At 38.8% G+C, this 17,978-nt stretch overlaps 1 protein-coding gene across 1 annotated transcript in view; it reads left to right on the top strand.

The window, feature by feature from the left end:
• cpz (carboxypeptidase Z) overlaps positions 1-13,080 on the top strand; it is a 64,182-nt gene extending 51,102 nt beyond the window's left edge. Inside the window, exons 7-11 of the mRNA XM_063045007.1 lie at positions 6,032-6,187; positions 6,277-6,412; positions 7,571-7,710; positions 10,163-10,262; positions 11,033-13,080. Coding sequence (XP_062901077.1) covers positions 6,032-6,187; positions 6,277-6,412; positions 7,571-7,710; positions 10,163-10,262; positions 11,033-11,379 — 879 coding nt within the window. The 3' untranslated portion in view covers positions 11,380-13,080. The remainder of the gene's footprint in view (positions 1-6,031; positions 6,188-6,276; positions 6,413-7,570; positions 7,711-10,162; positions 10,263-11,032) is intronic.
• Positions 13,081-17,978: the final 4,898 nt, after the last annotated feature.

Raw genomic sequence — 17,978 nt, 5'->3', positions numbered from 1 at the left:
AGAGTTATCTCAATGCAGGTTCTCTCCAACGAAGACTCAATATGGTCGATTCTTTATTCAACTGCCAAACGATGCTGACTTCTCTCGATCCCTCACTTAGATGATTTCTTCACTCTCCCTTCAAAACTGTCGGAATTGAGTAAATTGGCACTTTCAGCCACAAATTTCCAGTCCAAATACAATACCTTGTAAGAGAGTGCACCTTCCATCTTAAAAATGAAACTGCGTCACAAAAACAAAGATCCAACAGAAACGAAGGCACAACACGTTCTACCTGGAAATCTACAAACTCAAAAACCCACTGCGTCACCTGGGTCGACCCTTATATAGTCACGGGGCACATGTCATCACGTGACCTCACATCGGCGGGAAAATCACATCAGGTGACCTCCAAAAGACCATTACAGCATTCTCACAAAAAAACCAGATCTCCTTGAGCATGTAACACCTCCCTCCAAAAAAAAAAATCTGGTCTCTTGAAGGACAAAATTTTAACAATTTATACAAAAAAAATACAAAGGTATAAAATCTACAAAATACACAATATATACAATCTTATCTTTCAACCCTTTACAAACTACTGTACAGTAGGAGTGTTACAAATGATAAAATATCACTCCAAAAAAAAATTTTCATTGTACATTTAACATCTAAATAGTTAGCGATCACATTATCTTTACCCTTGATATGAGTGATCAAAATATTTTACTCCTATAACATTAAGCTGGATTATTAAATTGAAGTTTAATTTCCTTAACCCTTTTCCTTAACAGTCACAGTGCTAACTTCTCTCTCATAATATGGTTTTATCATATTTATATGACACAACTGTGTTGTCTTTCTCCTATCTGGGGTTTTTACCACATAATCCACCTCGTTTACTTTAGATTTAATCTCATAAGGACCATGGAATTTGGCTTGTAATGGGTTCATCTGCACAGGGAAAAGAACCAACACCTTATCTCCAGGCTTAAATGACCTCATCCTAGCTTCCTTATCATACCACGTCTTCATCTTCTCTTGAGCTAACCTTAAATTTTCCTTGGCCAAACTACAATCTTTGTAAAATCTCTCTTTCAATTTCAAAACATAATCTAACAAACTAGTGTGTACTTCTTTATTTATCCACTGTTCCTTCAACAAAGCCAAAAGTCCTCGAACTCTATGTCCAAACACAAGTTCAAAAGGACTAAAACCTAATGATTCCTGTACTGCCTCCCTTACTGCAAAAAGTAGTAAATGTATACCTTCATCCCAATCCTTTTCATTTTCTATACAATATGTTCTAATCATAGATTTTAGTGTAGAATGAAATCTCTCCAAGGCTCCTTGTGAGTCTGGATGATCGGCTGAGGAAATAATCTGCTTTGCTCCCAGTTTATAAACTATCTGCTGAAACAACCCAGACATAAAATTACTACCTTGATCTGATTGTATTTCCTTAGGCAACCCAAAATAAGTGAAGAATTTTATAAGAGTTTTTGTCACAATTTTGGCTGTTATATTCCTAAGAGGTACTGCCTCTGGAAACCTAGATACTGTGCACATAATAGTTAATAAATATTGATGTCCAGTTTTAGTTTTTGGCAAAGGACCTACACAGTCTACAATGATTTTTGAAACTGGCTCTCCAAATACAGGAATTGGTTGCAGTGGAGCCAGTGGAGTATCCTGATTAGGTTTACCAACAATTTGATATGTATGACATGTTCTACAAAATGTCGCCACATCTTGTCTTAAACTAGGCCAATAAAAATGTTTAGAAACTTTGTTCATAGTTTTCTTTACCCCTAAATGACCACCTAAAGGAATACTATGAATCATAGTCAAAATCTCATTTCGGTAAGTTTTAGGAACAACAACCTGATGATTAACTTCCCATTCCTCACTAGCAGGAATTGTAGGTGATCTCCACTTTCTCATTAATACCCCCTTTTCAAAATAATATCCAACTGGTACTTTTCCAATTTCACTATCTGGAAGAGCTTGTTCTTTTAATTTAACTATCTCAGGATCCCTACCCTGCTCTGCTATCATCTCCTTCAGAGATAAAGACAAATCTTCCTGATGAGACTTACCATCAAAATCCTGATCAAATAAGGTAGGTAAGAAAGTTTCTGATACATCCTTGAAATTTGAATCCTGATTTGAACTGTCATGGGTAACAACCTCATCCTTTACATCAGTCTTTTTAGCCATAGCTCTTGTTACAACACAGGAAGAATCTGTGTTAAAATCCCTCTGTGGTTCCTCAGAATTTGAATATATTGTCAAATGCACTTCAGGAAAAACTTGTCCACCTGCTAAATCATTCCCTAACAAAAGAGAAGCATCATTCACAGGTAAACTGGATTGTAGTCCTACCTTAACAACCCCTGTCACTAATTCTGACCTTAAATTTACTCTATGTAAATGTACTGGCATAAGGGCACTCCCTACTCCTGTTATATAATTTACCTCATCAGTGTCAGACTCATCACTAAACCTTAACACACTGTCTAATATTAGTGATTGAGAAGCTCCAGTATCTCTAAGTATCCTTATCGGTACTGCATTGGATCCTTTCAAGGATACAAATCCTTCTGTTATAAAAGCCTCCTATCCCTTCTTAACTTGGCCAGACTCTGACACTCCTTCATCAATATTTTCTAAACCCTGTAGTTTTACAGGTTTTCCAATATGCTGCACACAAGCATCTGGGGCCATTTCTTTCTCTTTGCGTTTCAATCGGAAGCAATTAGCCACTACATGTCCAGGTTTCTTACAATAATTACAAATAATACCAAAATGTCTTTCCTTTACATGTCTCCCTTCATCCTTACTTTTGTCACTAACTTCAGATTTAATGTCTGATTTACCTTGACTCTCCATGCTAGTTTTCTTTTTAAAAGTTTTACCTGGAGAAAATTTATTCTTGTGAATTAAAACACATTCATCAGCCAATTTAGCAATCTCCTGCAATGTAGCAGTGTCCCGTTTGTTTAAGTATGTTCTCACTTCAACAGGAATGTTTCTTTTAAATTCCTCCTGCAAAAGCAGCTCTTTTAATTTATTATACCCCCCTTTCACATTTTTAGAGGAAACCCATCTCTCAAAACACACAGATTTCTCATAGGCAAATTCCACATAAGCTTTTTCCACCAATTTCTTTAAACTTCTAAACCTTTCTCTATACGCTTCCAGAACCATCTCGTATGCCTTTAATATATTCTCTTTAACAATATCATAATTCAGTGCTTGCTCAGCATTTAAAGCTGTATAAACTTGTTGTGTCTTGCCTTTAATTACACTTTGTAACATCATTGGCCATTGGTCCTTCAGCCACTTTAAACTCAGAGCAACTGTTTCGAAATGCTGAAAATATGCATCCACATCAGCTTCATTAAATGGAGGAGCCAAAAACAACCTCACGACTAGCAATAAATTGTTTCATAGAACCAGAAGACTGATTCCCAGACCTTATTTTCTCCATCTCTAGCTCGAATTTCCTCTGGTTTTCAGCTTCTCTTGCTCTCATTTCCACCTTAAATCTTTCAAACGTTAACTGTTCAAGATGCAACTGCATTTCCAGATTACTCATTGGAAACTTCTCTAACACCTCCTCATCAAAATATTCCAAATTAATATAATGTTCAGCAATTTTCCTTTGTATGGAAGCCTTGGTAGAATTTCTCGTAATTCCTTTAATATCCAACTTCTTAGCAACCTCCAATACACAGGTTTTCTCGCATTCTCTAAAAATCCCGAGTCAGGCATCTTCAAAAACCCGTCAATATTCATTGTTGCCGAATACAACACGCACACCAATCAAACCAAAAAAAATCGGGTATTTCCTTTTACCAAATCAAAAATGGCATTACCAGCACTTAAACTCAAAATCGGAACATATCCCACAAGCCCCGACAAATCATGTTACGTAACCGGCAACAATGAATATTAGTTGAGACAGGTTTTATAAAAACAACCAAACATTTATTAAACACATATAGACGATAAGGAAAAAAAAAACAAAGGAAAACTTTAACCGAAGGTTAAACAGGTACTCAGCCGTTCATCAACTCCACTCAGCTCTGGTTCTTAAAATGTTAAATGCAGAAACAATTCTTAAAGCGATACAGTCAGATATAGTTCTTAAAGCGATAACTTCGAAAGTCCAACAGTTTTACACATTCAATTGGGAGAGACTTCTCTGGAGAAGGATTTCTTCACAGATGCACCTTTACTGCTGGTTCTGTCCACAGGATTCCCGATGCCGAAAATAAACAGTTTAAATCGACTGACCTTAAATTCCTTTAGAGAGAGAGCACCTTTTTCCATGAACTTATTGCCCTATTGCAAGAGTTATCTCAATGCAGGTTCTCTCCAACGAAGACTCAATAAGGTCGATTCTTTATTAAACTGCCAAACAACGTTGAATTCTCTCGATCCCTCACTTCAATGAATTCTTCAGTCTCCCTTCAGAACTGTCGGAATTGAGTAAATTGGCACTTCCAGCCACAAATTTCCAGTTCAAATACAATACCTTGTAAGAGAGCGCACCTTCCGTTTTAAAAATGAAACTGCGTCACAAAAACAAACATGCAACAGAAACGGAGGCACAACACATTCTACCTGGAAATCTACAAACTCAAAAACCCACTGCATCACCTGGGTCGACCCTTATATAGTCACGGGGCACATGTCATCACGTGACCTCACATCGGCGGGAAAATCACATCAGGTGACCTCCAAAAGACCATTACATCATTCTCACAAAAAACCAGATCTCCTTGAGCATGTAACAGTTATATGTGGTGACATATACATACGTACTTTGATAACAAATTTACTTTGAACTTTGAAGTGTCACCTGGAAGACTGGTCCAAAAAGTTAGAGCCATGGCAAATTAGATCCGAACTTGGCCTGATGAGAGGAAGAGTTGTTTGTGAGGTGCACTATAGTGAATGATAGTGGGACTTTCCTATTTGGTACATGTATGAACAACATAGGTGTCAATGTGGAAAATATGGTTAGTAAGTTTGTAGATAGCAAAAATGTCGGTGTTGGGATAGTGAGAAAGATAGTCTAAGACTATAGAAAGATATTGATCAAATTTTAAGAGCAATGGCAAATGGAATTTTTCTTCTGATAAGTGCAAAGTAATCTTAGGAGATCAAATAAGTATGTCACACACAGTGATTAGTAAAGCCTTAAGGAGCATTCAGGAAAAGAGGAAACTTGATGTGCGAGTCCAAAGATTCCAGTAGGTGGCAGCACAGACAAACAGAATGGCAAAATAGATGCGTGGGATGCTAGCTATTAGCTGGGCACTGGATATAAGAGCAATGAGGTTCTGCTCAGGCTTTACAAAAAATATTGTTGATGCCATACCTGGGATATTTTGCACAGTTTTGGTTTCTACAGCCTGGAGAGTTTGTGATTGCTGTGGAAAGGGTGTAGAGTTTGTATCTTGGGATGGAATTTCTCAGTTATAAGGAGTGGCCAGGCTTGTTTTCTTTAGAGCAGAGAAGGCTAAGGGAACACCTGATGGGGACTTTCAAAACAATGAAGATCAGAGACGAGGAAGATAATGGTAAACTTTTCCCCATAGCAAAGTCATCTTGGACTAGTTAGAATAGGATTAGGTAAAGCAAATGCAGTAAGGAGTTTAGAGGGATGCAAGAATTTTTTTTTCACTCAGAGAGTGGTTAAAATTTGGAATGACAGGATTAAAGAGGCAAGTTGTGTCACAACATTTAAGAGTCATCTAGATCAGTACTACAAGTATAGAAGTTTAAAGACAAAGTGTTATTAAACATAATTAGTATAGATGGCTACTTGATGGTTGGCATGCGCTTAATGGGCCGAAGAACCTTTACGATATAACTCAATGACTTGAAGATCCAAGCCTATGCCTCTTCCCTCAGGCTGAAAGTTATTTTGTTTCCAATATGTGCAGTTATGACCACTTATGAATAATATTATTTGAAATGAAAAAATGTGTTTAAATTTTGCATTAAGCCTGATCTTATTTCTTTGTAACATTTATAGGTAGCACCCGAAACACGAGCAGTGTTAACATGGGTGAAGAAAGTACCTTTTGTTCTGTCAGCGAGTTTACATGGTGGTGATTTAGTGGCTAGTTATCCTTTCGATATGTCAAGACTTCCAGAAGACAAGTATTTTTCACCCACTCCAGATGATCAGGTGCATTATTTACCACATTTGAGCTGTTCTTTGGTGATAACTAAATTAATTTAATCTATTCATTATTATCTTAAAATTTTTGATTTCAGATGTTCAAGTTGTTGGCAAAGGCCTATGCAGATGCACATCCTGTTATGTCAGATACGTCAAAAGATAGATGTGGAGGGAGCTTTGCTGAAGACGGAGGCATTATAAATGGAGCACAGTGGTACAGTTTTGCTGGAGGTAAAACAGTTCCATAGGCCTTTGTATAAAACAGAATAAGCAAGGTTTATCGCATTCCATTATGAATTAATAAATTAGACAATAGGTTATACGAGCATCATTGCTGTTTCGGTTTTAAGATTAGAATTTTATTGTATCGCAGTTTTACCTGCTCCAGTAATAACACACTTACTTTATGTTTTCAGTTTAGGTAGCTGTTTTGTTCTGTTTCCAATTAAAATTTTTAATTTCTGTTACAGATCAATGGACCCGCCCCTTCCCTCCCCCCCTCCCCAATTATGAAGCAAATCCAAGCACTGTCTGTGGAACGAGAAACAGAGTTAACTGAGTTATTGAGCCTTCGCCTGAACTCGGGAGAGAAAACAACTGAAAAGCATTCGGTTTCTTCCTTGCCGAGTTCACGCAGATGGCCTTCAACCTAAAAAAAACTGTTTCTCTTTCCTGACTTGCTGAGGGTTTCAGCATTTTCTGTTTTTATTTCAGATTTCGAATATCTGCAGCTAGTTATTTTTCTGCGTCAGTCATTTCTCCAGGGACTAAAGAACACAGTGTTCATCTAGAGGTTGAGTGAATATGCTCTCTACTGCATAATAACTCCAAGAGAAATGCAATGAGAAGTGCAATCATTCTACCTGGCCACTTTTTGACCTCTGAAAAACCTTTGACTATCATGAAAAGCAATCCAGAAACAAAGTATTTTTCTCAGATGCTTAATAAAGCAGCAGTTCACCATCCCAAATTAACAGTGAAAAGGTGGTTAAAATGGAACAGCTCCCTTTCCAGTATATCTGTGATTTTAATACAGTACTAATAAGGAATTATTGCTAATAGTCTATCAAATTTAGCTATTGTGAGGTCACCGCAGTCAAAGAAGGCAAGCTACAAAAAGCCCCTTTGATGACGAACGCTAAACGAGGTACGCCTGAAGCTCTCTACTTCTCTGGACTCCCCAGTCTTCAACCATTAGTTCATCAAATACTTGTCCTACTGAACTTAAAACCCTCAGCTTCTGTCATCTGAATTCACACCTAATTAATCTGTAAAACATTTGTTCCTGGGTAGCCACGCTGTAAGTGTTATAGGACTCTTAGAAAATGATGCAACTTCAATATGTGATAATAAATCTTTAAAGCAGTTATATTAACTTTACAATTTCAGGGATGCAGGATTTCAGCTACCTGCATACAAACTGCTTTGAGATTACACTGGAACTCAGCTGTGAGAAGTACCCCGCTGATGAAGATCTCCCCACAGCTTGGAATGAAAACAAGGAAGCCCTCTTGACCTACATGGAAATGGTACTTTTTTAAAGTTTAATTTAGAAAATACCGCAAAGATACTGAGGGATTATTTGCCAAAAGTTAACATTGTATCAAAATTAAAACAATCATTTTTATTTACTTTTAACCTTGACCTGTGCTATTTTAAAATATTATTTTCCATTATTAACTTACTTATAATAACATCCTGTAACCTCCGCTTGTCTGTCTTCGCTTTATCTCTAGTGAAATAATAGATATGAGAAGGAAATCTATTAGCATTGGCTTTTCATATTGCTTTTGTGGAAAGATTCTAAGGAAACAGATCTGAGGTTTTATAATATTCATTGAGGAGCACTGGCAAAGTAGTAGAATTGTCATCGATAATTTAGAAAGATCATCAAGTTGTCAGTTTAATAAACACTTTGATTTACAAATTCCATGGAGTTTCCTTTCAATTTACAAAAGACATATTGGCAGAGAGATAAATACTGAAACTGATTATAATGATATATATTACTTAATAAAAACAAAAGAAAAGAAAACTATAGGAGAAGTAAGTGCCAAGGTGTTGTTGGATATATCCAGGGATCCTGAATGAAATGGGGAATGAAATACTAGAGACTCTAGATAGTACGTATTGAGTAGAATGCCGTAGTTGTAGCAGATATAGTGATTGGCCTGATCCTGCCAATAAGGTTAATGGAGCCTACACAAAGACAATGATGGATTGTGTGCTGCTTGAGTCAGACCGGGTTTCTGCCCTTCTAATACACAATTTGACTCCAAGTCTTCGTTGCTACACTGATAACTATCCTTCCATCATAAGATCAGAAGTGGAAATGTTCACTGATTGACTGTAGTCAACTTTGTTGCAAGCCCTCAGAAAATGAATATATCCATGCTGTAAGCAATAAGACTTAGACAATAGCTGGGCATATGCTGTTGAGTGAACATTAACATTGTGCTCCTAAAGCACCAGGCAATAACCTCTTCCAATAACAGGGAGTATAATTACCTCCCTTTTACATTCAATGGGAGCTTATTAATACATTCCCCACTCTCAATGTCAGGGTTTCTATTGATTATCATCTGAACTAGCCATATAAACTTAGTGGTTACCAGAGAAGATCAGAGGTGAAATATTCTGCAGCAAGTAATTTACTCCTGGCACCCCAGATCTTTAACACTGTATTCAATGCAAAAGTCAAAAGCGTAGTGGAATACCCTTCACTTGCTTGGATAATTAATATCCCATCCACCACCCTACCCACTTACTTACTTCAGTACTGGCATACTGCAATGTTTATCAAACTTTTTAAAAAAATATTATTTAGAGATCCATATTGGTAGCATACTCTTTCTGGCTCATTGGGCCCACACAGTCCAGTTACACTATGTGATCAATTAACCTACTAACCCATACGTCTTTGGAATGTAGAAGGAAACCGGAGCACCTGGAGGAAAGCCACAGGGTCACAGAGGGGAAGTATAAACTCCTTACAGGCAGCAGCAGAATTGAACCCGTGTTGTAATAGCGTTACGTTATTGTGCTGTCCACTCTGACAACACCTCTGAAACCCCTGACCTTTATCACCAAGATGGGCAGGATAACTGGAGGGAGCAGTTCTCCCTCCGTGCCACCGAGCATCTTACTCGAAAGTCCATCACCAATCCTTCTGTTACTGAGTCTAAATCCTGAAATTTCATACCTAGCAGCACTGTGGCAGAAATTCAGTGGTTCAAATAGATCATTACCAGCCAAGAAAGGTCACTTAGAAATGGCCTTGCCAGCAACACCAAAACCCAAACACAAAGAATAACAATGCACTTCTGCCAGAGATCTGTGCCAATCTCATTAGTACTTGAAGTTTGACAAAAATTCTGACTTAAGCTCAGACAGATATATTGTTAAGAAAGTGAAACATCAGATACAGCAGCCAACACAAACACCACCCTACCAATCAAAATGACCATACCACAAGTTGAAATCAGAAGACACTTACATGTATAAATTCAGTAGTGACCCACTAATTTAAATGGAATTGAAGGATCTGCAGTGGTCCACTGTTGAACAAAATTATAGTGTAAGGCAATGGCTTGGTTTTCCAACATCCATATCTCAGTCTATTAATGAACATGTTGGGGGAGTGTTGTTATGTATTTAATATTTCAATAATATTTGAGTAATCTTGTATATATATCGGTTGGTTAAGCATTCTTGTTGGTTTAAATAATTCATTACAGGTTATATGTAAAAGAAGTGTTAATCACCTACGAAACCATGCTACCACGTAACACGTGCACGCCTTGTTTAAAGTAAAAGACCCTCAAGCCCAGACTCTGGTGTTTTCTTTGAATTAGTTTACCATTTTGAAGTTACAAAGCATAACAGGTGTCCATTTATAACATGGCCACATAAACTTCCTGACACATGAGAATTATTCTTATTGAGAAGAAACTAATTTGCACTACTATGTTGGTCTTGTAGGTGCACCGAGGAATAAAAGGAATTGTAAAGGATGAAAGAGGAAGAAGAATTAAAGGAGCACGCATCAAAGTTAGAGGGATACGTCATGACATCCTTTCAGGTAGAAATGGAAACAAGTTGTTGGGAAAGTGGTTCCATTGGTTGCCATTGACATTGATATTGGAAAGTACCACTCAGGTGCCCACACTTGCTTCTAATATAGAAAATGTATAAATTATTTTCTGTAGGACTGTGCTACCACTTTATTAGTAAATAAATCCTGTATCTAAAATGTTAATGCCCTGCATTGTGGCAAGATCTTGTGTGTGGTTATTTCATCACCTGTGCAGACCTGATCAAGCCACAGCTGGATAAGAAAAACATTGGCAGCAATGGAGCCTCACCCCTAGTCTCTGCTTCACATTCAAAAATGTTGAATACTGTGAAACATCATTTGAAAGGCTAAGCATTAAAATGTAATAAAAGAAATTATTGAAACTTTTAAAGCAAATGTATGTAATTCAAAAAAAAAAGCACGTTAGATTTGTCCGTCTCTACTGAGATCTTTTCATTCCAGTGATCAGGCCTACTACTTCTGCTCTTGGTGTAGCCTGGCTGAGCTCAGCAGCATTACAATAGGAGAACTCAGCAAGATGCTGCTCCAGTATTTCAGTCCTCAGGAGGAATATCAGAGCACAATCTGGAACCCTTGGAAGAGCCCAACCAGTGAGCTCACAATCCCCAATAAATACCAGCAGTTTGATGTGAAATTGCAGCATTTTCCAACAAATTTTAGCCCAATGTAATTACAGTTTGGAGAATTTGCTCCTCAATACTTCTAAATATTCATTTGCGTTATTCACATAAATGTGTTTTTCCTTTTGGTTGCAGTTGCCAATGGCGAGTACTGGAGACTGCTCCCCCCAGGCACGTACTATGTAAGTGCATATGCTCAAGGACACACACGGGTTTTGAAGAAAGTATATTTACCTGCCAAGATGGAAGGGGCTGGTCGTGTAGACTTTGTTCTGCGTCGCCTGCGGCCCTATATTATACCTGAAGATTCCAAGGATTATATGGATGAAATTGACTTATTAGATCATCTTGAGAGGACTGAAAGGAGACATGAAGATGAAGATAGTGAATATTCAAATTCACGCGGAAGAAAGCCTGGGTGGTGGTCCTTCTTTGCTTCTTTGGGACAGAGTTCACCAGACTGGCTTTTAAGAAACATGTAACTTCTCTTGTGGGTATTATATTAAATGGAGGTTGCACGAGCAAGTTTGCATTAATGTATACATCAGTGATTTCTACTTTAGATAAAACAAATTTAGTCCCCACATGATCTGGGAAACAAAATATGTTTTGCAAACATCTTTCATTAATCTTTTAGTTCTGAGAAGTCAAATGTAATTGAGTGTTTTTAACATAAGAGGGCATCTGTGATCACAGTATTATGTAATAAGCACAAACTAGTGCTTTGTGAATCATAATGTCCAATGGATGCTTGCATATTATAGAACACGTTGTCTATACCAATGAAAGGGTCTTGGGAGATACTTCATTTAGGATTTTTTTATTAGAAGATATTTCCCTCAAAATATTTAACTTATATTGCTTTCTTATTAATATAATAAGGTAAATGATGGCATAAATAGCCATATCACCTTAATCTGCTCGAGTAACTTCCACCATAATACAATGTAGTTCTTACCAACTTTGAGTAAAGGTAGAGTTTCCAAAAGAATGAATTGCAGTAGAAAGAGAAACTGATTAAATCACCCAAAAATAGATGTAGTAATAGTGTACAACTTAGTATAAGCAATAATTTTTGTAAACATGTAAAAACAAAAAAAAAGCTTAGCCAATATAATGGAACATTAAGAGACGGAAAAACTGGCTGTCTGAATCAATTGATGTTACTCCAGAAAATGCATTATTGCTTTAAGCTTTGCAAAGCTAACAACTATCTTAGTAACATTGCTTTCTTATTTTGAACAGCCTTAAGTACAGGGTGTTTATTGACAAATCTATAATTATTTAAAATAAAACTGAATGGAAACAATGGAGGATTTTAACTAATTGCTTTATTTAAATAATCAATATTCTTAAAAAATAGTCCCCATTAAAGCAACATTGAGCCTGATCATGCTTGATGAGTCCCGTGCCTTACGCTTGTCCCTACTCCTGTTCGATGGTTGTCACTGCACTAGCCTCTCCTCGACTCGTTCAGGATGCAGGATGCTCAGTGGGCCATGAGCAGGAACTAGGCTTCAAGTCGCAAATCCTGGGGTGATGTCCCAAACGAGACAAAAATTTTGATTGTTCAAAATAAAACTGAAAAGAAGCATTTGAGGATTCTAATTAATTGTTTCCTTTAAATTATCAATATCGCCCCATTAATGCATCACTGATGACTGTATGATGGCTCATGCTGTCTACGGCCTTCTAGATAGTTTTTTAAATGGCTTTGATTACCAATGGCATTCAAAACAGTTAAAGTAGATTTAAATAATTAACATTTGAAAAAACTGAATAGATTCATTATAAAAGCAATTCAAATGATTTAAATTGATATAAAACATTAATCTTAATTAAAATAAGAGGAAAATAATCACTCATTACATTTGCCTTTGCCAACTAAGTTGGGAAACCCTAATTAAATCAATGGGGTCACACCTGCTTATGACAGGCTGAGGGGCCAGAAATGCAGAGCCCCAAGCTTTGTCAATGTGCTGCTTCCAGCTGCAAGGAGTAAGTCAGATGCTCCATCATGTGACCCTTAGCACATCCCATTCTTTGATGCTGAAATGTGCAGGTGCAGTATTTGGACTGAACTAACATAGTCAATGAACCTAGCTGATGATTCTATGCATGCTGAAGAGAGCACGTTACAAACTATGATAAGTCAGTGCATTACTTTTAATTAAAGTGCTTTATTACTATGCAAAACTTGTTGAAAACTTGATTATTCAGGAGAATTTAAACCACAAAATTCCCAAGTATCATCTCTGATAAGCATGTCCGATTAACTTTCACAAATTTAGTGAATCTCATCCACTAAGAAACCATTGTTCCTTCTTGTTTCTCTACAAAATTTACACTGAGTCTGTGACTTTGCTGCATTATATTGAGAAAGGAAATCTGAACTGATTTCTAAATGAAGTTAATAGGAATAAACATATCCTTCTGAGAGTCTGGATAGTTTGCTCTCCCTTAGAATTTCTTTATTGTAAAACTGTGGAAGATGGAAGGGGATGGAGACTCAATCAATGATGTTTCAGTAGGCTATGGCAGGCTGTCTCGAGCTTGGGGACGAGGGCAGACTACATCAATAGTGCTAGGTTGGGCAGGTAGATACATGGCACTAATGCGAAATCAGTTGTTGATTGAAGAATGAACAAGTTCATATCTCAAGTGGGATATCAGGTGTCTCCGCATGAAGCCAAGACCATGGTCCTGGAACAGCAAGACCATGGCATTTGTATGAATCTGTGAAAGAGCTAAGTATAAGAACACTGCAATAAGTCAGGGAGACCCATAAGACCAATAAGTGGCACTGTTCGAATTCTCATGCTAACAGCCTGCAGAAGGTGTTGAAGTCAGTACTGGAGGCTGCGTCACCGTATGCAAGTCAGCTGAATGAATAGAAATAACTTACAGGACAAAAAGTTTACCATGTTCTAAGTAAACTTTGTTAAGTTATACCGACTTTTTCCTTACTGCTTAATAAACATAGAAGTAGAATTATGCTATTCTGCCCAGGACTTTCATATTCAGCAGGTTTCAATAAGATCCTCTTTCATCCTTCTTAAGTCCATCAAGTACAGGCCTTGAGCAATCAAATACTTATCATGCATTAAGCCTTTCAATCTTAGGATCATTCTTGTGAATCTCCTTCATGTTCGTTCTTAGATACGGGTCCCAAAATTGTCACAATATTCCAAATGCAGTTTGTCCAATACCTTATAAAGCCTAAGCAATCCTAGCTGTTAGATTCTAGTCCTCTCAAAATGAATACTGACATTGCATTTACCTTCCTTACCACTGATGCAGCCTGCAAGTTCAAGGGAATCCTGAACTAGGACTTTAGAGCTGCTTTGAGAGTCCTAAGCTTCTGAATTCTCTCACCAATTAGAACATTTTCTGTGTCTTGACTCTTCCTACTAAAGTGCTAAACCTCAAACCTCCCTATGTTGTACTACAACTAACTCTGCCCACTCTCCCAAACTGTCCAAGTTCACTTGCAGAATCCATACATCTGCAACTTTATCTATTCCTTTACTTATCTCTGTATCATCTGTGGAAATTCACTAGTCACCAGCAACCATCCTGAAAAAGTTAAAACTTCAAAGTAAATTTTATTATCAAAGTACAGAGACCCGGATGGTAGTTTGCCTCCCTGGTGCCAGGGTCCGGGATATTTCTGATCGTGTCCAAGATATCCTGAAATGGGAGGGTGAGGAGCCAGAGGTCGTGGTACATATAGGTACCAATGACATAGGTAGGAAAAGGGATGAGGTCCTGAAGGGAAAATATAGGGAGCTAGGTAGGGAGTTGAGAAAAAGGACCGCAAAGGTAGTAATCTCGGGATTACTGCCTGTGCCACGCGACAGTGAGAGTAGGAATGCGATGAGGTGGAGGATAAATGCGTGGCTGAGGGATTGGAGCAGGGGGCAGGGATTCAAGTTTTTGGATCATTGGGACCTCTTTTGGCGCAGGCATGACCTGTACAAAAAGGACAGGTTACACTTGAATCCAAGGGGGACCAATATCCTGGCAGGGAGATGAGCGGGGGCTACTGAGGTGACTTGAAACTAGAATGGTTGGGGGGTGGGAATCAAATTAAAGAGGCTAGGCCTGAGGAGGTTAGTTCACAACAGGGGGATGGGAACCAGTGCAGAGAGACAGAGGGGTGTAAAGTGAAAGTAGAAGCAAAAAGTACTAAGGAGAAAAGTAGAAGTGGCAGGCCGACAAATCCAGGGCAAGCATTAAAAAGGGCCACTTTTCAGCATAATTGTATAAGGGCTAAGAGAGTTGTAAAAGAGCGCCTGAAGGCTTTGTGTGTCAATGCAAGGAGCATTCGTAATAAGGTGGATGAATTGAAAGTGCAGATTGTTATTAATGATTATGATATAGTTGGGATCACAGAGACATGGCTCCAGGGTGACCAGGGATGGGAGCTCAACGTTCAGGGATATTCAATATTCAGGAGGGATAGACATGAAGGAAGGGGAGGTGGGGTGGCGTTGCTGGTTAAAGGAGAGATTAACACAATAGAAAGGAAGGACATAAGCCGGGAAGATGTGGAATCGATATGGGTAGAGCTGCGTAGCACTAAGGGGCAGAAGACGCTGGTGGGAGTTGTGTACAGGCCACCTAACAGTAGTAGTGAGGTCGGAGATGGTATTAAACAGGAAATTAGAAATGTGTGCAATAAAGGAACAGCAGTTATAATGGGTGACTTCAATCTACATGTACATTGGGTGAACCAAATTGGTAAAGGTGCTGAGGAAGAGCATTTCTTGGAATGTATGCGGGATGGTTTTTTGAACCAACATGTCGAGGAACCAACTGGAGAGCAGGTTATTCTGGACTGGGTTTTGAGCAATGAGGAAGGGTTAATTAGCAATCTTGTCGTGAGAGGCCCCTTGGGTAAGAGTGACCATAATATGGTGGAATTCTTCATTAAGATGGAGAGTGACATAGTTAATTCAGAAACAAAGGTTCTGAACTTAAAGAGGGGTAACTTTGAAGGTATGAGACGTGAATTAGCTAAGATAGACTGGCAAATGACACTTAAAGGATTGACGGTGGATATGCAATGGCAAGCATTTAAAGGTTGCATGGATGAACTACAACAATTGTTCATCCCAGTTTGGCAAAAGAATAAATCAAGGAAGGTAGTGCACCCGTGGCTGACAAGAGAAATTAGGGATAGTATCAATTCCAAAGAAGAAGCATACAAATTAGCCAGAGAAAGTGGCTCACCTGAGGACTGGGAGAAATTCAGAGTTCAGCAGAGGAGGACAAAGGGCTTAATTAGGAAGGGGAAAAAAGATTATGAGAGAAAACTGGCAGGGAACATAAAAACGGACTGTAAAAGCTTTTATAGATATGTAAAAAGGAAAAGACTGGTAAAGACAAATGTAGGTCCCCTGCAGACAGAAACAGCTGAATTGATTATGGGGAGCAAGGACATGGCAGACCAATTGAATAATTACTTTGGTTCTGTCTTCACTAAGGAGGACATAAATAATCTTCCAGAAATAGTAGGGGACAGAGGGTCCAGTGAGATGGAGGAACTGAGCGAAATACATGTTAGTAGGGAAGTGGTGTTAGGTAAATTGAAGGGATTGAAGGCAGATAAATCCCCAGGGCCAGATGGTCTGCATCCTAGAGTGCTTAAGGAAGTAGCCCAAGAAATAGTGGATGCATTAGTGATAATTTTTCAAAACTCGTTAGATTCTGGACTAGTTCCTGAGGATTGGAGGGTGGCTAATGTAACTCCACTTTTTAAAAAAGGAGGGAGAGAGAAACCGGGGAATTATAGACCAGTTAGCCTAACGTCGGTGGTGGGGAAACTGCTGGAGTCAGTTATCAAGGATGTGATAACAGCACATTTGGAAAGCGGTGAAATGATCGGACAAAGTCAGCATGGATTTGTGAAAGGAAAATCATGTCTGACGAATCTCATAGAATTTTTTGAGAATGTAACTAGTAGAGTGGATAGGGGAGAACCAGTGGATGTGGTATATTTGGATTTTCAAAAGGCTTTTGACAAGGTCCCACACAGGAGATTAGTGTGCAAACTTAAAGCACACGGTATTGGGGGTATGGTATTGGTGTGGGTGGAGAATTGGTTAGCAGACAGGAAGCAAAGAATGGGAATAAACGGGACCTTTTCAGAATGGCAGGCGGTGACTAGTGGGCTACCGCAAGGCTCAGTGCTGGGACCCCAGTTGTTTACAATATATATTAATGACTTGGATGAGGGAATTAAATGCAGCATCTCCAAGTTTGCGGATGACACGAAGCTGGGTGGCAGTGTTAGCTGTGAGGAGGATGCTAAGAGGATGCAGGGTGACTTGGATAGGTTGGGTGAGTGGGCAAATTCATGGCAGATGCAATTTAATGTGGATAAATGTGAAATTATCCACTTTGGTGGCAAAAATAGGAAAACAGATTATTATCTGAATGGTGGCTGATTAGGAAAAGGGGAGGTGCAGCAAGACCTGGGTGTCATTATACACCAGTCATTGAAAGTGGGCATGCAGGTACAGCAGGCGGTGAAAAAGGCGAATGGTATGCTGGCATTTATAGCGAGAGATTCGAGTACAGGAGCAGGGAGGTACTACTGCAGTTGTACAAGGCCTTGGTGAGACCACACCTGGAGTATTGTGTGCAGTTTTGGTCCCCTAATCTGAGGAAAGACATCCTTGCCATAGAGGGAGTACAAAGAAGGTTCAGCAGATTGATTCCTGGGATGGCAGGACTTTCATATGAAGAAAGACTGGATGAACTGGGCTTGTACTCATTGGAATTTAGAAGATTGAGGGGGGATCTGATTGAAACGTATAAGATCCTAAAGGGATTGGACAGGCTAGATGCAGGAAGGTTGTTCCCGATGTTGGGGAAGTCCAGAACGAGGGGCCACAGTTTGAGGATAGAAGGGAAGCCTTTTAGGACCGAGATTAGGAAAAACTTCTTCACACAGAGAGTGGTGAATCTGTGGAATTCTCTGCCACAGGAAACAGTTGAGGCCAGTTCATTAGCTATATTTAAGAGGGAGTTAGATATGGCCCTTGTGGCTACAGGGGTCAGGGGGTATGGAGGG

The sequence above is a fragment of the Mobula hypostoma genome, chromosome 4 (genome assembly GCF_963921235.1).
Source record: "Mobula hypostoma chromosome 4, sMobHyp1.1, whole genome shotgun sequence".
Lineage (NCBI taxonomy): Eukaryota > Metazoa > Chordata > Chondrichthyes > Myliobatiformes > Myliobatidae > Mobula > Mobula hypostoma.
Note: the sequence above shows the minus strand (reverse complement) of the source record. Positions and strands in the feature narration are given on the sequence as shown.